At 35.4% G+C, this 23,630-nt stretch overlaps 3 protein-coding genes and 1 pseudogene across 3 annotated transcripts; 1 reads left to right on the top strand and 3 right to left on the bottom strand.

Annotated features, from left to right (window-relative positions):
- Positions 1-1,429: 1,429 nt before the first annotated feature.
- Positions 1,430-3,853, bottom strand: LOC121258796 (annotated as a pseudogene).
- A 4,463-nt stretch (positions 3,854-8,316) lies between these two features.
- Positions 8,317-9,605, top strand: LOC121257442. The gene is made up of 2 exons (XM_041158441.1): positions 8,317-9,428; positions 9,461-9,605. The coding sequence occupies exon 1, from the start codon at positions 8,567-8,569 to the stop codon at positions 9,407-9,409; it is 843 nt and encodes a 280-aa protein (XP_041014375.1). The 5' UTR covers positions 8,317-8,566; the 3' UTR covers positions 9,410-9,428; positions 9,461-9,605.
- Positions 9,606-11,697: 2,092 nt separating this feature from the next.
- On the bottom strand, positions 11,698-18,769 carry LOC121257440 (DNA replication licensing factor MCM2). The gene is made up of 17 exons (XM_041158440.1): positions 18,473-18,769; positions 18,186-18,364; positions 17,395-17,570; positions 17,090-17,279; positions 16,714-16,933; positions 16,416-16,623; positions 16,060-16,194; positions 15,765-15,956; positions 15,500-15,672; positions 15,220-15,408; positions 14,996-15,112; positions 13,720-13,804; positions 13,481-13,633; positions 13,251-13,376; positions 12,981-13,163; positions 12,212-12,373; positions 11,698-12,086 (listed from the first exon to the last, which is right to left on the bottom strand). The coding sequence occupies exons 1-17, from the start codon at positions 18,697-18,699 to the stop codon at positions 11,970-11,972; spliced, it is 2,832 nt and encodes a 943-aa protein (XP_041014374.1). The 5' UTR covers positions 18,700-18,769; the 3' UTR covers positions 11,698-11,969.
- Positions 18,770-20,703: 1,934 nt separating this feature from the next.
- Positions 20,704-21,745, bottom strand: LOC121257439 (nonsense-mediated mRNA decay protein 2-like). The gene has a single exon (XM_041158439.1). It carries the CDS (start codon positions 21,540-21,542, stop codon positions 20,925-20,927), a length of 618 nt encoding a protein of 205 aa, XP_041014373.1. The 5' UTR covers positions 21,543-21,745; the 3' UTR covers positions 20,704-20,924.
- Positions 21,746-23,630: the final 1,885 nt, after the last annotated feature.

The raw sequence follows: 23,630 nt of genomic DNA, 5'->3' as shown, positions 1-23,630 counted from the left end.
TACAGTATTAATACTCCTACAATAGGTGGTTATCAATGGAAGTAAAGAGATTGTTGGCTAAGGCATATGTTGACATTGTCTTCTACACAATCAGCTGGGATTGTTGTGATAAAACTTCAATTTTGGGGAAAAAAGCTTCAGTTTTGTCTTGTGCTGATGTGTATTGTATAAAAAAATCTTTTTGTCAAATATTATTAAAATATATAATATTATATTATTATTTTGACTTTAAGATGGCTAGTCCAATGTGGACTCATCTAGTCAAAAGTTGATACTATAGCCAAAAACTGAGATTCTAGCCAAACTTTGGACTTAATGCTCTTATAGTAGTCATGGCTCTCTCTTGGGGATCCTAGCTTTGCCCAGGAAGATGGGTTGTCTCAGTGGGTTTCTATTGATCTGGCAATGACTGATTGCTAGGCCCCTGTTTGAACGTAGAGATGAGTTCTTTATAACTAGTAGTGAGTTGAGATGGTGGAGTGAATATTGTGGGGCCAACCTAAGATGAGTTTAAATGTGTTGGATGTTAAAACGAGTTTAAATGTATTTATGAGAAGTTGAAAAATGTTGTGGGTCCCGCGTGTAAATAGATGTTAAGTTGAAAAAGATTGTAGGTCCCACGTGTAAAGAAGTTTTGAGTTGAGATGAATTTAATGATTTCAAAGTTGGGTGTTTGGATGTTAGACTCGGCTTAAAATTAGACTGAACTGAGAGTCCAAGTTCCAAACGGGGCCTAAATCTTCACCTTTCACCATTGGCTTCAAAAAGATTATACATGTACACCATCCAAACTCATGGAAAAGACAGAGAAACAAGTGAATGGCCGTGAGATGCTCGAAACACATCCTAATAATTCATAATATCTTAGATCTAGGGCCAAAGGGTTTGGGGAAACATTTCCTCCACGTAACAAAGTCCATGGTTTTCAAACTGGACACGAATCATAATTCCCAACACTGTCTTGGATTGAGACAGTTGAATAGAACCTTGGAAATTGTATGTCCGAGTAGCAATAAATAAACTCAGAGCAGCCAATGTGTAACCAAACTCATGTATAAGAAAGATATCGAAATAAATGAATTCAGCAAGACACTCAAAATCCATCCCTGATAATACGTATCCTAAATCTTACTAAGAATAAAGCAGGGTAGGGCCAAAGGGTTTGAGGAAACATTTCCTCCACGTAACATATTCCATGGTTTTTAAAGAAGTGACAATCATAACCCTCAAGTTTGCCTTGGATTGAGACAGTTGAAATAGAAACTCAGAATAAATTCATGGTACATCTGCGAACCAATGAATACTCTCAAAGCAAACAGTGTGGATCCCTCCACAAACAACATCACGACGAACAAAAACACAATAATTATGTGATACAAAAGTGCGTATCTGATGGGAATGAATGGATATTCATAAAAGAGTCGGGACAAAATTTAAGTGTTGATTGTGCTAGGCTGATTGTTAGGACTCTCCCCTTTGTACTATGCATGTTTGCTTGAAAATGAAATTTCATCTTGCCAAAAATAAAGAATATTGACGTACAAAATTAGGCTAAGCTATATAAGTGATTCCAGATATTTCCTAATGTAACAAAGACAAGTTCTTTTGGGGCTGGCAATGAAAGTGACCTTTTCTAGTTCAAGGCAGATATTATCAAAACTGCCCTAATAATGTCAAGCAATGCTGGGCATTGAGGCATAACCTGAACGCTCATGAGGATGCCAGGGATTATGTTAAGTCCAACAACTATATATATGAGACCAGTGACAGGCATACTGGCATTGACCTCACCATTCTCAGCAGATTCTAAGCATGTTATCCAATATGGAGCATGATATGAGACACGTGCATGGAACACACCTGAGCATCAGGTAAAGACCATCCCTTTTTTTTCCTTCTAGGCCAGTAAAGGCTTTATCTCACGTATCGGTCAGATTATCAAGCTTCAGCATTTTCCTTGCTATGATTTGAAACCTGACATTACAAGATAGCAACACAATGGTTCTCAAAAAGAAAATTATCAATAAATGGGATAAAGAAAAATATTTAAATATTAGAGTTAAGGAAACTGTTATTGATTCTTTTTCAGGCACTTGCTTCTTTGTTCATCGGACATGATTTTGGATGAGTCAACATCGTTAACAGTCATGAACATGCTCTTGGGGAGAGACTTCAGCCACTGAGATATCAGTCGAGTACATCTGAATTCTCAAAGAAATAACAAAGCTAGATATGAAGCCAAGTAAAGGGGAAAAGGTATGACCAAACCTGAGATTTCTGAGAACCACATTCTGAAGCAACAATGGTACCGGCGAGGCTGCCAATGGATGTGTTCTGCAAGATCATTGGCAGACATCCAACAACTGTCGGCAGCAGGAAATCCACAACGAACCCAACTTTGGTGGCAGCTAGGGCATAATTTATGACATAGCAGGGTATGGGCAAGAAGCGGGCAATCAAAACAAATTACCAACCATCAGCTCAAACGCTCTGGAAAGGATATGGAAGTATTTGTTTCTCTGGGCCCACTCCATTGCTGAACTTGAACACCAGAATGCTAATCTGAAATAACCCACATTTTCATTTTTTTCCTAAACCTTAAACCATTTAATGAGAACTGTGCGCGCATGCATGAGAGAGAGAGAGAGAGTGAGAGAGAGAGAGAGAGAGTCCTACAATTTAAGAATTCAATTCCATGTTTGGGAGAACTGGAGAAATGGATACATACGTACAATAAGGATAGAGATGGTACAGGAGGGGCAGACGTGAACAGGTTTTATATCAAAGCGAGCCAAAGCCAAATGACACAGCTTTAATCCGATCACATTAGTTAGCCATAAAACTTTGGATACATTTAAAGCTCTTACGCGATGTCAATTGCATCAGTAAGCCCCAAGTGACATGGACATATGCACCTCAACTCTCAAGTATACGAACAAACGAGTAGCATGGGATTCATTTCCGGACAAGGAAGGTATCACCAAAAATGTGTCTTTGAAACTAATAGGCGAACAACATTACCATATTCCTTTTCCCAAGTCTGATACTACAGCATGTTGTATTTAGGGGTGCAAATGGTCCGGTCCGGCGGGACTGGAATGGATCGGACTGAACACCCAAGGGGACGCCTAATTTTTTTTATTTTTTTAAATAATTAATAAAAAATTATTTAAAATACTAAATTAAATTAAATAATTTATTAATGTGAATTAAGTAACAAACTCAATAAAAAAATATTTTATATAGTCAATGATAACAAATTAGATGAAAATTATATTATTAATTTATATAATTACTATATAATTAACTAATTGATATTTATATTAGTTAATTCATAGAATATTAACAAGTATTAATAACATATTTAAAATTTTATATTATTAATTGTATAATTATTATATAGAAAATATATATATAATTTTTTTTAAAAAAAATTTTCTTGTATTCATTAGCCAGAATCAAATACAGAGACAACACTTTGAGGGCATATGCTCCATGAAGCTTAATTTGATCAATTAATTGTAATACGAGTCCTAAGCTAAGCAACAACAATAACGATCATAACAACATCATCGAATCTTTGTTAGAAATGCAATCGCAGGAGATTCTGACCTTCCAACCCAGAAGAAGAGGGAAGCGGGCGAGCACCTTTACGGAGAAGACGCAGCGTCCAGCAGGGAAGAATCCAAAGATAAGAGAAGCAGCGACATCGAAGAAGCCGGCGTAGGGCAAGCAGAGCGGCAGAGTGAGGGTGTGAACCCCCAACGTGTGCTGGGACGGCCCACACTACCAATCGGAAGAAAATCTTTGGGATGTAGAGCCAGAGAGACAGCCACAGAAACAACCGCAAGGTTCAGCGGTGGGACTCGCGACTCGGAAATGTTTGGGCCTCTTCTTTTCTAATGGGCCTTTTCTTTCAGTGAGGGTCCGTTTATAGAAAGCAGGCCTTAACTTTGCCTTTCTTATCCATCCCCGTTTTAGTTATAAAAAAAATATTGAATTTATTATTATTTTTTTTTTTTTAAGGTGGACGACACCTCCAAATTTTATTGAATCAAACTCTCACTTGTAGCTGAGAAAAACCTAAACAACCAAATCTACTAATAAAACCTTACAAACAATAACGCTATTAAAACCATAACATCTCAACCGATCAAAATTCAAACCAAAAATTAATGTCTAAAATTAGGCAACCCAAAAAAATGGAATCTAAGCAAACATCTCACATGGCGGGATAAATCATCGGTATCCATGTATGTACAATTCTTCCCCTCCTCCCCCTGCCTAGTTAGATAATCCGCCACTTTATTCCATTCCCTAAACTGATGGACAATAGTAAATTCAAAACCAAAAATAACCTTATTGAGTTCTTCCCAAAAACAATATTGAATTTAATTATGAAAGCCTCCTCTACACATATAATACGTTAAGCATTGCTATTTGAAAACTTTTACACTATACATAATTTATATAATATAATTTGATTTATAAGATTAAATGTTAAAATTAATTTTTCAAATCAAATTATGTCACGTGAATAGTATATGATATAAAGACTTTTAAAAATAATTATTGTAATAAGTTACATCAATGATGGCACATGTACACTTTGCTAATGACGTGACCAGTAATTTTACCTAACTTCAATCAAGCTAAATCCCATGTGTATGACTTTACTAAAATTTACAGACAATATTATTTTTCATCTAAATTTTATTATTTTTAGTTATACCAAATAAAGCACAATATTTTAAGTTATTTTTTGTGCATACTTATTTATAAAATCATATAAGATGTTAGTTTCAATTGGTATGATTAAAATGGTAAAATTAATAAGAAAAATTATATATATAAAATTATTTATACAAATATATTTTAAATGTGTAGTATTTTTTCTAAATAATGTACAAAAGTAACATTACTTTACATAAATACCTTTATTTTAAAATATAGTTGTAAAAAATTATAAAAATGATTGTGTGTGTGTCATTGCTCAATTAATAAATTGGAGTAATATTGCTCGGATTGAAACCTGATTCTCACATTTAGATACAACCTTATGCCATCTGGTTCTCCAAAAAATCTTGGCATATTCATTTTTAATTAAAGGAAGATGTTCTTTATTTTAAATTTTATTATTTTGAATCACATTTGTTATATTGTTATTTAAATAATTAAGATACAAAAAACAGGGTATCTTGTTTAGACTCTAAGAGAATCCCAATTTCCCAAACCGAATCAGGAAAGTTGGGACCCAATCTCAATTCTGAACGTTTCAAATGCAAGCCGCACGTTTATGTTTGTTAGGGGAATGAAAAAGACACGTGCCCAAATTGGGAGTTTCAAGTTTCAACGCCGACATATGTTCAGCTGTTCTTCTGGACCACATAATGTCGTTTTAGACCTAACCACGTGCGCTCCGTCCAAGAGTTAAATATCGGTTAAAGACATTCTCCCCTCCCTCCTCTCTCATTTTCTTAAACATCCTAAATTACTTAGATATGAATATGAACAGCGGGCTATTTTGACCAAATTACTTAGATAATTTGTTTCCCGATAATTCAGATAGAAGGTAATGACTCGTAGGGGTGCTTCCCGGCCCTAGTGGGCGGGCAGCCAAGGCCTTCGCCGTGCATAGGCGGGGGTGAGTTTGGTCTATAAGCCTCGTACGGTAGAGTTGAGTGACTCCATCTAGATACGGAGTAGACGAATTGGCCTATGAGTTCTATGTTCATTTGTGGTTGTAAGTAACTGACTATGCTGATGGAGATATGAAGGAGCGACGATAATAGAGAACGAGGTAGATAAAAATAATGAGATATGAGCGTTCAATTCTTACTTGAGGGTTGCGAATAAAAACTGAGCGATGACAATGGCTACAATACAACAATGGTTGAAGCTAGAGACTCAACATAAAAAATTCAAAAAGATTTGAAAGTTGGAGGAGATGGGAGGAAATTGGGAGGTAGATTTAAGTTAGCTCCCTAAAAGACACCATTTTGAGAGAGTGAAAGAGAGAGAGAAGGTAGACGAGTGAAACCAGGGCAAGCCCAACCCAACTCTCGCCTCTAGACATTTTTCATAGACGTTAATCCACCTGCCTACCCATCTTATGTTGGCGGATGCCCCCACCCCAAGCGTGGGCTGCGGGAACTCGCTGCCGCTTACCCAACAAACCTAGTCTAGTAACAAGGATATTTGTTGCGTCTAAACTCGAACTCATCCTTGAGCAAGTGTAATTTATTTTGGTACTTTTATCATGAGATTTTTTTTTTCTCAGCAGGTTTAGCAAGTTTACTGCATTAATAAAGATAAAAGTTCATACAATATTAAAGTACAACAAACCAAATTAAGGAGGGTCCTTGTCACTATGAAAAATTAAGTAAACTAGGGGCAATTGAGGAAAGGGGTATGCTTCTATAAAGATATCATGAGATTATTGTGCATAAAGGATTTCTAAATCTTGAAGCTGAACTTAAAAAATAAATATTAAGCATATAAAAGGAATTTAAGAAAAAAAATGGTATAAGAAATTGATGAGTTGAAGTGGTAAATAAGACTGTAATAAAAAATTAGTAGATATATCGAACATATTACAACGAGTCTTGTATATTTATAATTCATATATGTAAATGCAAATGTGCATCAAGCACATCATACAAATTTGAATAAAACCTCTGGCTTGTTTCCAATTTTAAAAGATAGGTGGCGTTTGGTTTATCCATTTTTTGAAGATTTGCTTTTTTAGCTCCAATGTTTACATTTTTTTACTTTTTATTTTGACTTCCCAACTTTTTATCTAAACACTTTCCTAAATTCCAGTGAAAAAAATAAAAAACACAACTCAAAACAAAATTTTTACAAATTAAGTAAAAATGAATTATCGTAAAAATTTATTCAAACAACTTCTTAATTCGACCTATTTATTCTCACAAAAAGGTTTATCAATTTTATTTATCTATTTTCACAAAACCCAATTAAAAATACATCTCAATATACTCTAAAAGGAAAAACATTTAAACCGATCAGGTGTAAGTTTTCTTTTACACCCACCAGTGAAAAACAAACACGTCAAGAACTTATAGAAATTACAATGGAATTAGATCTAGGAAAACCCCTTTCTCTATTTTCCCTCTTTCCGCTTCTTCACCCATAGTCATTCTCTTTTGCGATGCACTTCTTCGACTGGAACCCCATAGCCCTTCTTCTTCAAATCATTTCTTCTATTCTCCCCCGAATTTCTTCTTCTCCTTTACAAATCTAAAACTCCCTAATACTTCAGGGCAATCACTATGTGTGCTAAATTCAAAGAGCGATGACCTAATTGCAATGCCACCAAATACAACAAAGATGCAATCTGAAACTCCTAAGTCAAAACTGTCATTTCATATCACAATCATCCATAAAAAATCTATTACAATCAGGTTCATTATAAAATTATTTTTAGACAAACATAAAGTTTTTCCGGCTCATGATTCCATGTAAGGTTTTTTCGTTTTCATTTCTCTTCTCGTCGGCATCCACAGATCAGAGGGAGATGCTAGATCATGTTTGGGATTTGTTTTCATTTTACTATTTGCGGGCATCCGTTCATCGATTTAGAGGGAGAGGGAGAGGGAGAGAAAGAATGAGAGGATGATCACCTGTATGCGAGTCCAACTTCAAATTTGGTGAGACACCCATATGGCTATTTCTTATTGGTTGGTGTGAAAACAAAATGGCATTCGTCCAATTGGGAGCGCTACTCTCACTTTAAACTGAACTCAAGAATATTTTTATAATTTTTTTCAATCAAATATACCGCTTTTTCAATAAAACAGTAATTAATTATTCTCGAGTTGTGTGTGCGTGCTTTACTATTATTATTTTTAGCAGTTGTATTTAAAGTTGTGTTAGGATAGTGAAGGTGAAAAATAATTATAGGATATTAAATAGTAATGGTTAATAGTAAAAAATATATAAAAAAATAATAAATAATAGTGAACTTGTGACTCAAACTGTGCCTAAAGTTATGGAAATGTGAAAGCCGTATTCCATACGTCTGGCTGGATACATGACGCCAACCACTTTGAGGAATACATTCAGTGTAACAAAAGCAAAGCTAGGGGAGATTTAAAGGCGGGGGGCATCTGATTCAAATTTGTCCTTTTGACATCATTAATTGACGTCGGAGCAAACGAACAAAAAACATGAGAGAGAGAGAGAGAGAGAGAGTCAAACATTGTTTCAAACTTTCAACGCAAACAAAAAAGCAAATCCACAGTACTATTCTGTGTTACGTTGGCAAAAGCTTTATCCGGGTCTCACGCCTCTTCTCCCTCTCCCCTAAAAGCCAAGCTCTCCTCTCTCCTCTCTTCGATTTATCCAAAGGAAACAAGATGACATACGCATGGATATTATTCCATTCAGCCATAAATATATATAGTCTGATCTGTCTATAATCTGGAAAACTCACCTGCTCCATCTTAGCTGATCTATCCCCACAAAAACGCAGACCCTTTTGGCTTTTGCTGCTCTCACAATCTCTGTGCTTTCGTTTTGATCATCAGGAATATTATGTGCTAAAATGGGCATCATCAAGTACCTCAATCTCCAGATGATACCATGGTGTTTCCACGTATTGGGGAGGCATGCCTCTTGCATGCAACTCCGGCCAACTGAGTTTGAGCCGCCAGTCGGAGGGACAATAAAGCTGATCAAATCTGATGGCGTCGTCAAGATCTACCGCCGTCCTGTCCACGTCTCGGAGCTCATGTCGGAGTTTCCAAAGCACCTGGTTTGCCGTGCCGATTCGTTTTACATCGGCCAGAAGATTCCTGCTCTTTCGGAGGACGACGAGCTGCAGCCCGGCCACAAGTATTTCCTGCTTCCTAATCATTTCTTCCAATCTGTACTGTCATTCGTTACCATAGCCTCGTTTGCCTCCCGTCAACCCGACTCATCCCCGGTTTCATCTTCTTCTCCGATCTCTAAACACTCGAGGAATGCGTTTGTAAGAAAAGCAGCAGTTTGTGAACCTTTTCATATACAGAAAACTCCATCTGGATGTCTGAGAATACGCGTCTCAGATGAGTTCATATCGCAGCTGTTGGAAGAAGGGAAGATCCGGGGCGAAGAAGAAGAAAAGAATACCGAGAGCTCGAGTAAATCTACGAGTAATGCCGTATGCACTACGCCTCGATTGCAGAAGGAGTACGCACAGCTTGTCGGATCACGCCAATGGAAGCCAAAGCTCGAAACGATAAGGGAGACGGAAAAGAGAAAACTTTCTTCATTTGGGATGAAGAGAAGGAAGAAATCTCAACCGAAAGGGCCTCAAAAGATCACTCTCAGATCAGAACAGCAAATTCATGTTACTTGCACTAAGCCTCCTTCAAAAGCCAAGATCAATATTAAATCCAGAAAATGATATATATATATATATATATATATATATATATATATATATATATATATATATTTGAGGAACGTCTAGCTGCTGCTAGCTAGCCTTCTGTTTTGCAATTTTTTTTTTTGGTCCTTCTGGGTTTTAATAATGAAGTCATGTGTAAAACGGTGTAAAACTTCAACACGATCAGATAGATACAATAACTTAGTTGATTGAATGCTCTTGAGTTGCAATTTATTTCTCATTAATTGCACTTTTATTTTCTCCTTAATATTGTGAAGATTTTGAGCAACATCATAAGATTATATATAACTACTCTTCCCGATCATCGAGATCGTAAATAAGCAATCTGGAACAAACATGATCATCTTGCTGTATTGATGATATGGAGGAGTCAATTAATTATTTTAATTCATTCATTCTTCGTCAGAGATTGTAGGCTTGATTTGGTCGTTTAGGATGGACAGCTTTTATCTTGTCTTTGATTTATTTAAGCTTAAAAAACCGCGACGTTAATCCAACGGGCAATGACATAACCAAATACATAATGATCACTGCTGGCTGGCTGGCTGGCTGGCTGGCCTGCGTGATTACATCACATGTATATCTTCTATTTCTGTGCATTTAAAGGCATTCATTTTCCAGTTTTAGTTATACCACGTAAAAAAATTATCTGATGTTAGTTATTTACTGTAAAAATTTATAAATAACAGATAAAAAATCATTTTTATCGTAAATAATTCATCGAATAAATATTTTTGTTGTGGTGACGGAATTGGATATCTTAGAAGATAGCATTTATGATTTAAGTTGAAGAAGGAATAATTACACTTTTTTGGTCGGGAGACATAATCTAATCTCACTTTGACTGATATATTATTCAAACCCCATTTTGAAATTTCCATTATAAATGAACATGCAAACATTAATATACATCTTTAGTGGAAATAAAGTGTAAAAAAAATAATTATTCTTATGCCTCTTCCAAAGGCAGTGATTCTCATTTTTTCTTTTTATACATATTTCTATCTAAATTAACAATAATGGTTTTCTTCGGAAGCGGTCAGGTCAAGCTGATCATGTTGAAGTTCCAATTAACTTATGTTTAGATATATATAATGTTTTATTAAAAAAAAAAAAAGGTAGTTAATAAACAGAAACATAATTGAATATGCAATACTATTCGTCTGCTACCATCTACTGACTCTATATAGATATACATTTATTAATAAAAAAAAAAAGAAAAAGGAACGAATCAGGAAGAAGGCTGAGATGGGGAAGAGCGGCAGAGGGCCGTAGTCAGAGGCACGTAGGTTAGGTAGCAGGGTGGGATGCATTTCTTTAGCCCGTGTGGAGTTGGGTTGGCAGAGTTGGGACTGTAGGTCTGGTCTTACATGAGCTGGATATTACTCCAAGTCGAAGATGAGAGAGATTTGTTGGGGGCAGGGGGCAACAAAAGGACAAAGTAAGGGTCAAACAAACAAAGTATCTTACCAGTACAGCACAATATATAAATTTACAGCCACATTATATATTCAAACCTAATTCATAGGTACAGTGCGTGCGTGCGTGCGTGAGTTCGGTGTCGTCTTCTGAATCATACTGAAAGCGAAACTGGAACAAATGAAAAATCATGGTTGACTGACTGGCTTGCGCCAATGACCAAACCTTCAGCCCTCTCCTCTGATAGTCCGATGAGATTACGTCGTGCCAATCACGTACATGTCATTATCCTGTTATTATTGATCCTAATAAATTAAGCCCGCTGATTTTCTGCTTAATCACAACTAAATATATATATATATATATATATAATACGGGCTACTGATAGATACCCAAATATAACGTGCTTGGACCAAAGATGTATGATGTATCCCTCCCAAGATCACATAAAATATTTTCTGAGTGGTTTAGTAAAGACAATGGAAGACTAAGGAAATCGACACAATACAGATTTTACCGTCCACGAATTGCTGGGCAGGTTGGGCTCATACAATCTGATCGGCCCAATTCAGATTTTAGTGTTTAGCAACAATTCGTGAAAAGGCGATACATCGCAAGAATTAAATGAATAAAAAAATAAAAAAAAAAAAATTATGCACAATCATTTTTCTTACTCTTTGTACACTATAATTGATTATATCATTTTTTTTAATATAAAATAACTGATTTGATTGATCAAATCGATAGAATATATGTAGCAGAACTCCTAAAAATATACGGAACTCTTAAAAATTTATTTATCATCCTGGCTTACTTTTTAAATATTTGAAGAGAACCTTCTCCTTGGCAGAAGGGGGAGCCAGAAATTTACATATGCTATTCGAATTCAAGTCTATTGCCTTCAAAATCTAAACAAACGAAGGCATTCTTGCCCACAATAAAAAATTCCCATCGATCCTTTTAACAATTCACATAGAACATACACGTACGTATGAAAATAGTAACTAATGCCAACGAAAACATTTTCCGTAATAAATATCCACAACTGTTCTCGAGAAACCGTTGTTGGAACATCTTCCCCCGAGGGTACTGACCGATTAATTTTTCTAGGAAAAACTTATACGCAATATTTTTGTCATCATCTTGCAAGGCGATGCCTGATCACTCCCCGGTCTTCATCCAACGAAAAATTGGCTCTAGAAAAGTGGAGGCTCGTAAAGAAGGGTTTTAGATCGTAGATATCATGTTCTTGTGCCTGCACAAAAATGAAATCAACCCAAAACTTAAGTAAGTTCTATATTTTGTTCCCAGAAATTGTGCCAATTTATATAGGGGAAATACACGTCGTCTTGTTTTTCTTTTTTCTTTTGGATTTTTTACCTTGTTCTGCAATTCCTCTACTTTCACATCAATGTGGGTAAGCCCTAAAGTAGAACCAGTAACAATTTCTTCAAAATGCAGTGCATTCTTGACAAGCTCACGAAGAAGATATAGAAGCAGTTCGTTATAATCCTTCTTGAAAGTCATGTACTTTCTAAAGCTCTGCAAAAGACCACATCAAATCGTTGTCAACCAATTGTCCAAATGATCAACTCCCAAAGTTCAAAGCTCTCTAGGTAACAATATGCAAACTTCCCATTCGCAGGCATAATTGCATGGTACTTGCTTGGAATAAATGTAATTGCATGGTTTATAAGCATAAAAACTGCAAGCATCGGCAATAGTGCATGTCCTATATAGTTTAGGCCTACAGAAATGGCAGAATAAAGAGCGTCTGAAATAAGAAATGAACAGATACCTTGTCAATAGTTATAAATGCTTTTGTGAAACAAAAAGCAGCCCATGTAGAACAGTAAAAAGTGTTGGTAAACAATGGACCAGTGTTGCCTTAAAAAAATCCCTACCTCGCATTCTTGACCATACCCAGCATGTCAATTTCTATATGGCTATGTCAGGAAAATTTAAATGCGGGCATTACTGACATTTAATGACAATAGTGTGCTAGATTATAGAGACAATTAAGATGGGGCGGATGGTGTTTGAGCTGCAATGTGATAGTTATAAGTAGAACCCGAAAGAAAAATGCCCGGAAGATGCTGGAAAGGAAAGGCTAATGGAGACGACACGAAAAGAGGATCTCTTTGAATACCTTTTGCAAAGCTTTCTGTACCCCGAACTTTTGGGTTGAAATAAATGAATCAAGCAGGACACGAATGGCCATATCTACATCTTCTTGTGTGACATGCTGTCTGAGGTGCATTCTAGCATGCGCTTCTGACATCCGTATCATTGACTCTATGTGCCTCACTGCTATAGGCACCCCTTGCCCATGCTAGATAGGACACAATGGAAGAGCAGGAAATATAGTGAGAACCTCATCAAATAACAGTACCATATAGTCACTAATAGAGAACCTTACCGAAGATTCTCTTCGCAGTTCGGCATAAACATGTGTGAGCTTATCCATATCAGCATCATGCAACCTTGGAAATACATTCAACTTGGCATAAGTTATGTACTTCTTTAGCAGATCTTGAGGAAGTATCTGGAAAAGAAGACAGAATTCTTAAGGATTAAGTTGGGGAAGACCAAGTTCGAAAAATCTTGAAGTAACTACGTGGGAACACAAGTAGGATCTGGCTTTCAGACCTCAGGATCAACCGGCCTGGAAGCTGATTGATTATCTTCATTGGACTCGCTTAGAGACTTATCATCAATGTTACCACCCTTGGGTTGCGACCTAAAATGGCTGTCAACCACAAACTTTGCAAGCATCTCATCCGTGACAGAGTCGACTACATCCTGCAAGTTATCAATTCTCTTCCACGTCAGCATCATTGAGCAGGTAGTAAAAATGTTAATGGAGATTGAGTTTGAAGAAATATAACCTTTACAACGCAGAGGATGTCAAAACGAGAAATGATGGGATCTGTTAACTCGACATTATGTGAAAATGTTTTCGAGGAATCATATCTGGAAAATAGCCATATAAATTAAATTATGGGTTAAGAAGTAAAAAAATTGAAACACAAGACAATAAGTTCAAATCTGTCAAGTTGAAGACAACAAAAGTGTAAGAAAGTAAGAGGGCGAGTTTGGAAAGAGAGAGAATTAACAAATGGCCTTTATTATCTAAAACATGTTCAAGAAATATCCCAAGGGAAAAAATGAGCACGCTAAAAGGATGCTTAGAGAAAGAGATGAAATGAGAATTCTGTGAATGGTAGTGAAATAATTTGAGTTAAGATATTTTATTAAGTTTTAGAAAATGATAGAGAAAAAATTGAATAAAAATATAATAAAATTATAATATTGTTAGAATATAATTTTTATTTTGAGATTTGAAAAAGTTCAATTATTTTTTGTACTTGATTTGGAAGTTTGAAAAAGTTGTAATGAATAGAAAATGATTAGATGAAAAAATTGAATATATGAAATTGAAAAGTATTTATTTTTTAGTAATGTTAAGGAATTAAATTATGAGAAATTTTGAAATGAGATGAGATAAAATGAAACATCTCTATTCCGAAACAACCCCCAACAAGACTTCCTGCATCTATGTCAATGTGATTGGCGTTCATATATTTAAAGATTCTTATGTAAAAGCCATTTTACCAAACCTCAGTGACAGTACAACTGATAATTATAGCACCTTGTATAAATTTATACATTTTTAATCAATGTTTTGAATACCGTACCGGACAGCGTACTGGTCAAGGCACTGGAACGAAATATTTCGGTACCAGTACCGTTTCGAGATAGCGTTTCGGGATAACGTTTCGGGATAGTCGATCTATAAATAAATTATATATATAAATATATATAAAAATTATATTCTAAAATAATAGTCTATATATAAATAAATTATATACAAATACATATATATATAAATTATAAATAGTCTAGTCTGAATTGAGGGTTAAAAAATAAGTTTGTAGTTTGAAAAAACGAAAAAAAAAAAAAAACACAGGCCGAAATATCGGCCGGTACCGGCCGAAATATAGGCCGATACAGGCCGAAATTGAGGCCGGTATGATCGGTACCGGCCGGTATTTTGGCCGATACGGAACAGGTATAGTACCTATACCGGCCGGACGGCCGAAACGAAAAATTTCGGCCGTACCAGCCGGTACGGTACGAAATTTAAAACTTTGATTTTTATACCTTCCTCCAATAGGATTAGCTGCAGCAATCACAGAGCATCGTGCCTGAAGAGAAGTGACAATCCCAGCCTTTGATATGCTAATACTCTGCTGCTCCATTGCCTCATGAATACTCACCCTGATAATGAATAGAAAATTTAATGCTCTGATAAGAATGAACTTTCCCTTTTCGGGGGTGAGGAGTTTCAAATTATATAAGTAACATCCAAATTTGCATTCACTTACCTGTCCTGATCGTTCATCTTGTCAAACTCATCAATAAGGCAAATTCCTTTATCAGCAAGAACAAGGGCCCCTCCTTCAAGAGTCCACTCCCTTGTGACTGGGTCCTTGTGCACTGCTGCCGTGAGCCCCACAGCAGAAGCTCCTTTTCCAGTAGTATACACAGCCCTCTGCCCAGTCTTTTCAATGTACCTATTAAAGAAACCTTGAGAAGTGAGATAACTATTACAAAAGCAATTTTTAAGTTTCTTTGAAATAGATCAAACATCGAAGTAATTCTTACTTGAGAAATTGTGACTTGGCCGTCCCTGGATCACCTAGGAGAAGTACATTTATGTCCCCTCGTAATCTGTGTTTCCCCTCAACATTTTTCTCTTGGCCTCCAAACATAGCAAGAGCTATTGCAGTTTTTATACCTTCGTGGCCATAGATTGATGGGGCAATGGACTTGATAATCTGAAAATTATTGTTCAAAACAATCTTAGCATGTGAATTTCATGAGGAAGAATCAAGAACAGCTGAAAAATAAATAGTGTCAGTTGAAATACCCTTTCTCCTATTCTGGGGTCTTTAGACAACTTGTCTATCTCTTCTTTATCTTCCTGGGTAAGTTTGTATGCAGAAAACAGGTCTTGCTTCTTTGTGACATAGTTTGCTTCAACAACAGTGGCAAATACAGGAAAACCATTCTTTGTATTCAAAGATAAGTCGAAATTATTTGTATAAATACCTGTGACCTCCTGTAATTAACCACATGAAACATAAAACTGAAAATCAGGAATTATTCATAACACAAGTAATAAGCGGCAAGCACAAACAAAAATTCTAAGAAGAGGACTTTACAATCTCTTCCCCAGGACGGGCACAATCAATCAGATCATTCAACAGTATCACTTCCTTGTATCTAGGAAGCCGACCTGCAGGCACAATTCCAGGGCTCTCCTGGAGTGTAAGCTTTTGGTAGTTCCTGTAAATTGTCTGCAACAAGTCACAGAAAGATAAATCAATGAGTTACAGCTTGTGTTTAAATGAGGTTCCATCTTCCATCTCATTTTTGGCTATTTGGGACCCAAGGAAATGAAAGCCTCAACTCAAACCGTGCATTTACATCTGTTTAGCTTAGTTTCCCCTGCACTTTTCCATAAATTAAAATCCCATATCTTCAAATAAGATACAATCTTGAGCTCTAGAAATTTCACCTGTTCAATATTGACAGTGAATGGTCCACTCGATTGGCATTCTGGGCAAGAACCAACCTTCACTTCTGAATATGAATTCTGAAAAAATGGTCCCAAAATTGCCCCACATTTGTTGCAATCATACTTTACCTGTTGCAACTGGGGGAAGACCCCAGAGCGACGGGTCACAACTCCACCAATACGAATCATGGTATTCAAATGGATTTGCCTGCAAATCAGCAAACAAGAGTAAAGTTGAAATCAAACTTTAGCAGTGTAAAAGGATCTTAAGAAATAGCAATGAATTCATAAATATTACCTAATATTCCTAATCTGATCATAAACAGGTAAGTTGGTAATGCGAACATAGATCTTTTGATGGATATTTTTGTAGTTTGGATGTAAATCAAAGACAACACTCTTGGCAACATCTTCCATTACTTCAAGGACAGATTGTGGGGCATCAGCCAACCAGATGGCAATATTGGGATGAATGTAGATAAATTGTTTGTAATCAATCTCCAAGCTACACTTATTAGCTGCAGAGCAACATCAAATTATTCCACATAATATATAAAACAGGAAAGCTTTGTGAGGGATTGCATTTTGTAGCCAACAAAACATGTCATATAAGGGTTCACCTTTCACATTTGCAAGTTCACAGGGAGCAATGTAAGCAGAAATGAATAGTTTACCTGATACCATCTCATTTATTATCCGTACATATTCAAAGTTGCCATGATCATTCTTTGGATTCACATATGTAAGTAGAAAATCCTTGAACTTCTTTGCTATAAAGCGACGCACTTCATCCCTAGTAACCCACTCTCTCAGAGTTCCTTGAACTCGATACATCTCAAATTCACCTTCATCATCCTCTTCATCCTACAATGAACACCATCAGCAATAAGCAAATGACTAAAAATTTAATGCACATTATTAGCTGAAGGAGGATCATTGCTTTGAGGAGTAACAGAATAAACTTAAGACGGCTCAACACCTCATATGGATCATCATCAGTCTGATCAGTCATGGGCACATCCTCTCTTGATTGTCCTCGCTGTGATCTTCCAGGTGAACTTTGCATTCCATCAGCGTCGTCAAAGCTTCTTGGTGCAGGAGGCCTGAAATCAGCTCTAGACCTCTTTGACGGCCTATAGTTATCATCATCTGTGTCTGTGACCAAAACGTGAAAGTTTATGATTATAAACTAAGAAGGCAGAACTCAGCATCCACGAGTATTTAACTTCATTGCAATGGATCAAAATTCATTGGGCACGCATGCAATGAATTTGCATTCACTTTCCGTATCCCTTTTTTTTTCTTCCAATCATAATTTGGTAATGTTATTATCTTGATATGTTATAATCAATCCATTTAAATTAGTTATTTTCAATAAAAATACCTAAAGCTTGCCGTAGTAGATTAACATATTCGAGTACATTAACCACCATAACCCAGCTCAAATAAGGGACAAACATAAGCGAATGCTCACTGTGCCAAGCCACAATTATAATTGATAACCATTGCGACCCCGAGGCTTGGCAGTACTGTTGATTACTCCAACGCCTTGGGACTGGAGCTAGGCTTGGTGTACGTTCTCGATCTAAGAGTATCCTTTCTCGTGCATATAGATGGAGTGGGAGTAATTTGTCAATAGATGTACTAATTTTTCTTTAAGAGGATTCAAAATAGCAATTAAAGAGTGAAAATTGGTACGAAGGATAAAACTTGGCAACTAACAACACAAACCACGTAATAAGATAGAGACCATAATATAATAAAAAGAACCTTGGTCATGGAGAAGCTGAGGAAGCTTGCGGTTGACGTTGCGGCCATCGCGGGCGTCGAGCTGCAACTCTGCAGCCCTGCGGTCCCGCATGATCTGGTCCAAATCTCGCTCGTCCTCTAGAGAGTCATCCAGCCCCACCGACTCGTACTGATCATGCTCATTCATCCTCCGATAATCACTGCGTTTAATTTTGTAGAAATAATAAATAACATTTTCGCAAACAAATTGAAATCTTAAAATGAGGAGTGAGAGGGAACAGGAATAGGAAGAGAAAGATCAGACTGACTCCATGAACGTATCGTTGAAAAGATCCTCTCCATCTTCCTCTTCCTCAACCTCTTCGGGCTCGTCACGGATAATTACGGGATCGACGGCGGCCTCCTCATCGTCGTAATCATCGTCGGTGAAGTTCTCTAAGCTGCGGTCAGTGTGAGGAAGCTGATCACTGTTGAAACCCGTGGAGGACGGCGAGTTCGGGGTCGAAGGAGAAGGCCCTTCTCCATTTCCGGCCATTTTCTCTCCGTGCGTATGAGCCTTTTCGTCTGGGAGCGGCCGTTTCTTCTGCGCTTTGATAACCTTTCCTGCTTTCCATCTATCGTCTTAATGCACCCAAGGTGTCAGACGAGGCCCACCCGCTTTGCGAATGCGGGTCGGTTCGGCCTTTTGGCGGGAAGTTTTGGCGCCAGTTTCGTGTCGCATTTACCCACGTGGCCATCTCCAACCAAATGATACGATTAATTTTATATGAAAAGTTATATTTGTAAACTTCATCCACACGTAAATAGAATAATTTTAAATATATAAAAAAATATAAAATTATAGTTACTAGTGAAAGTGGATAATATATCCTTATTGCTAATTTGCTAACATGACAAATTTGATTAATAAGAGATTTTAAAAATTAAGGTCTCGTTTGGATATAAAATTATCCTCAACTCATCTCATCATTACAATTTTTTCAAATTTTTATATAAAATATAATAAATAATTCAACTTTTTCAAATTTTAAAATAATAATAATATTTTATTCAATTCATCTAAAATATTTGATTTCATATCACTATCTAAACCAATTCTAAATCTCAAATCGAATTTTATAAAGTTATAATGAATAATCTATTTCTCGCATCAATTTGAAATAAAAGTATTCTAAAATAATATTAGTTTTTTTAAATATTATCATTTTAATCAAATGTGACATTTCTAGTGACCGCAAATTTTAGTACATATAAAAAATAAGTAAAGCCTTTATATTTAGTAAGTATAACTAGACTAACAAAATCTATCATGAAAAATAGTATAGCGTTTAAAAAATGTTATATATTATGAATAATATTAGATAAAGTGTTAGAGTGTGTAAGTTTCGTATTTTTCACTTAAAAGAAAATAATGTCTATCATTAAAATAATAATTTTTATCATGTGATTCTTTAATTTATCTATTATTTTCAGAAAGAGTAGAAGAAATTTATATATTTTAAAATTATAAATATCAATTTTTTTTATATATTATTATTTGTATCTATTAATTTTTTGTTATTGTTAATGTAATATCGTGAATTCATAATATTCAAACAATAATTCTCGATACAAGTTTAGATATGCAAATTACGCTGAAGCCTTTTGAAAATACTAGAAAAGTTTTTTCTCATGCCGAATTTGGAAAGTGACCACGGTGTCCGGTTGGATATTATGGGCCAATAGCGCATGCTGAGCTAATTAGAGCATATTTAATGGAATAAATAAAAGTTAAATTTATTGAATATTTAATTATTAGAATATAAAATGGCATCACAATATATTAGATAATTAGAATTTAGTTACAGTTATTTTTAAAATAATTTTTAAATTTAAAAGTAACTATTCATACATCAAACATATTTTATAACAATTATTTTTTTATTCCTTTTAAATGATAATTAAAATATGATTACTAATTAATATATAATATTATAAATAGTAAAATATAATAAAATAAAATAAATTTATAATTAAAAAAATTAAAATATTTTTGAAATTATTAATTACTCGTTACTATATAATGAATAATAGATAATTCAATATAGAGATTTGATGTAAATAGTTAAAATTAAATTTATCTTATATTATTTTATTATCATATAATAAAAAAATAGTTATTACAATGTGGAGACTTACGTGAATAGAATAGCTAAAAATTAAATTAATCAAAACTATACTTTAGTTTTAGCTAATCCATTGAGAGTGCTATAAGAGAAAGATTAACAAATGAATTATAAGTTGTGTTTGGATATTGAGTTGATTTGAGTTGATTTGTAAATAATAATTTTTTTTAATTTTCATCTATATATGTTTGAATGTGAGTAAGATTAAGGATTGAAATATATGTTTAAATGTATAAAATAATTTGAATTGAATTGAAATTTTTTATGTGAACTAAAAAAAATAGCGGATAGCAAATTTGATAGCCACGAGGCAAACAGATCTGGCTGACTGAAATTTTATTCCTTTTAAAAAAATCTATATATGCACTACTAGTATTACAACGAATTCGCGAGAGAGAGAGATATATTACATCATAGTGAGAAATATAAGCTGAGCCCATTTAAAAATAAAAGGCTTTAATAGCCCAAAAAGAGAGGTAATGGGCCGGATTCGAAGTTAACAGAAGCCGGTACAGATGGCTTTATGTTTACGTAAGTTCCAGTATTGATGGCACTCCCCACTTCATCTTGGTACTCGCAGTTTTGATTTGATTAATTAAAGACTTCTCTCCATCATCGCTTGAAACCTCTTGAAAGACTGCAGCTTTTGCAAGCGTATCTGTTTATAGAACCTCCTGATAAACAAGTCTGCAACATTATCAATCTCATCTTCCAGGACGAAATTCTCCCCTTCCTCCTCCTTGGAATTCCTCACCAGATCAATGATGGACCCACCCTGACCATCCTCCTCAAAGTCCAAATCCTCGTCATCAAACAAGGAGTGTCTGAGATCTGGGTATTTATCATCACCATCATCATGATCTCGGCCTTCTTCTTCATAATCAGCCTCTACCTTGTGCATCAAGTACTGAGTGTGGCTGGAGCTCGAATGCGAGTACTCGTTTGCCAATGCACTGTTGTAGAGAACTATGGCCTTGCTATTTTCCCCTGCCTCGTCTTGGCTTTCCCCGTCATGCTGTCCAAGAAGTCTATGGATTTTATGGGATAACGAATCCAGCATAAGCTTCGACTGCTTGTTCTTCAACAAGGAGAACATTATGAGCCGAGCTTTGACGGCGCTGGTTTTGTTCTTGATGGCCATTGACTTGGCTTTAGCGATAGATTTGAACACAGAGATAAACTGCTTGAAAAAGAGAGAAGCCTTGCTCTTCATTTTTGATAAGATTAAGATTTTAAAAAAACCCCACGTACGAAAAATGAATAGACAAAGAAAAGGGTTCGAAACAACAACAAAAAATGAATGATATCTAAGAAATCAAGCTCGAGTTTTTCAGTGTCGGAGAGAAGGCTCTGTAAAATCAGCGTTGGCATGAAGGAATACCGAAGCCTTTGATGCGTTTATATAGAATGCAAAATGGTGCTTTTTCGTTTTGGGGACGTGCAGTGCGGGTACGTACGTCGAGAAAAAGAGAGAGCTTCGAAGAGCAGCATTCTTCGCATACCAACCCACGTGGTACAAATCTATTGGATAGACTTTATATATTCCTTGTTTAAGTGGGAGGGGTGCATTTGTTTTTAGTCTTTTATTTTCAAAAAATGAAAAGAAAGCTCAGCTCAATGGGACTTTAGAGTTTAGACGGTGAAAGTTAAAGTCTGTTGAAAAAGTAATGTAAAGGGACTGTGAAAGTGCAAGGATTCCTTGCTTCATGACGATCATTGTTTAGTAATTCGAGGCAAATTACGTGCAGAATTTCCGTTCGAAAGAGTAATACTTCTTATTATTGACTTAATTTTTATTATTCTGAAATGATATAATATTAAATAATAAAAAATTATTTATTATATTTTATTTATAAATTTATCATTTAATACCACGTCATAAAAAAAAAAAAATACGAAGGGAAGAGGTCTGGGCTAAAGCCAAGCCACACTGTTCTGGAATAAACACCATTTGTAGGCTGCAATTTGGTCTAGTCGGGAAGAACCAATACAGAATATTTAGGGACAGCTTTTTAACTTTTATTTTTATTTTTATTTTCTTGAGGTAAAGACTGAAACATGCAAACTTTAGAGTTGTCACTCACTCAGAAATGAAAGGTGTCGACCGGCTTGCTTTAGTTGGCATAAAAAATAGAACATGTTGGTATTTGTTTATCATTCATGTTTCAAACAAGTTAATGGCATATAATAATATTAGATAGACTGCCGTGATCTTCATGATATAATATTAGTACACTTTTCTTACTGGCTAAGCGATTGATAATTAGTTGGGGGAAGAAACACGACTTTGTCTTTGAACATAGTTTTAGCAAGTTCAAAACATTTCATTTATCTGGGTGGCTGGGGGAGGTCGCTGTTTGAGCATTGCATGATCTTCTAGTCTCTAGAGGATTGCCAAACCCAAATAATTTCAGCGAGGGTAGGTCCCAGACTCCCATCCGTGATCATTGATCAAGTCCAACGTGGTGATTTTGACACTTTGTCCGTTTTTTATGTTACACACTGCGTTTATACATTGGTCTAGAATGACTCCAGACTGTACATTGTTTAATGTCCAAAAGAAAAAAGAGTGATGCTACAGTAAAATCATTATAATTGACTTTATGTGATATGTTATAACTATTTTACAATAAAAATAGCTTTACAATCTGACGTAGGATATAAAACTATGTTAGTTTGTATAGTTAAAAGTATTTCTCAAACAATGATTTCACCGTAATTTGACTATTGATATACTAAGTATATTATTGATGTAGAAAACTGCCATATTATATAGCATAAAAAATAATATTTGGGGTTCCAAATTTGTTACTGTTGGTTCCAGGGCAAGGCTACACATAATTTCTAAGTAATAAGTATCCTTGAATTCCTGCTTCAGGAGAGAAGGAGTCCGAGTGTTTTGACTTGGTATTTTCAACACGAATCTCCCGTCTTCAACAACATTTTTAGCGCGTCAGGAAACATAAATTTTGATTAAAAGATCATGAACAACATTTGTTGCTTTCCTTTTGGATCAAGGTCAGTCACAATGCCTGATTTGGCACAAAATTTGATCATGCTTCAATGGCTAACACGAATGCAAAGAAAAATTTCATGTATCTTTAAGGCTACCATCAACAAGAGAAGATACACATGCAACACATGTTGTTATGGAGATGCGATAGTCTGCTTTTCATTGCAGAAGGTGGTTTTTTTTTTTTTTTTTTTCTAATCAAGCATGCTTAATATTAAATAGTAAAGTATAAATAGTTTTGGGAGGGATCATTTCCACTATCAATATAGATACATATAGGAAAATTAT

This window comes from Juglans microcarpa x Juglans regia, chromosome 3S (genome assembly GCF_004785595.1).
Source record: "Juglans microcarpa x Juglans regia isolate MS1-56 chromosome 3S, Jm3101_v1.0, whole genome shotgun sequence".
In the NCBI taxonomy this organism is placed as follows: Eukaryota; Viridiplantae; Streptophyta; class Magnoliopsida; order Fagales; family Juglandaceae; genus Juglans; species Juglans microcarpa x Juglans regia.
The sequence above is the reverse complement of the archived record's forward strand: the minus strand, read 5'-3'. Positions and strand labels throughout refer to the sequence as shown.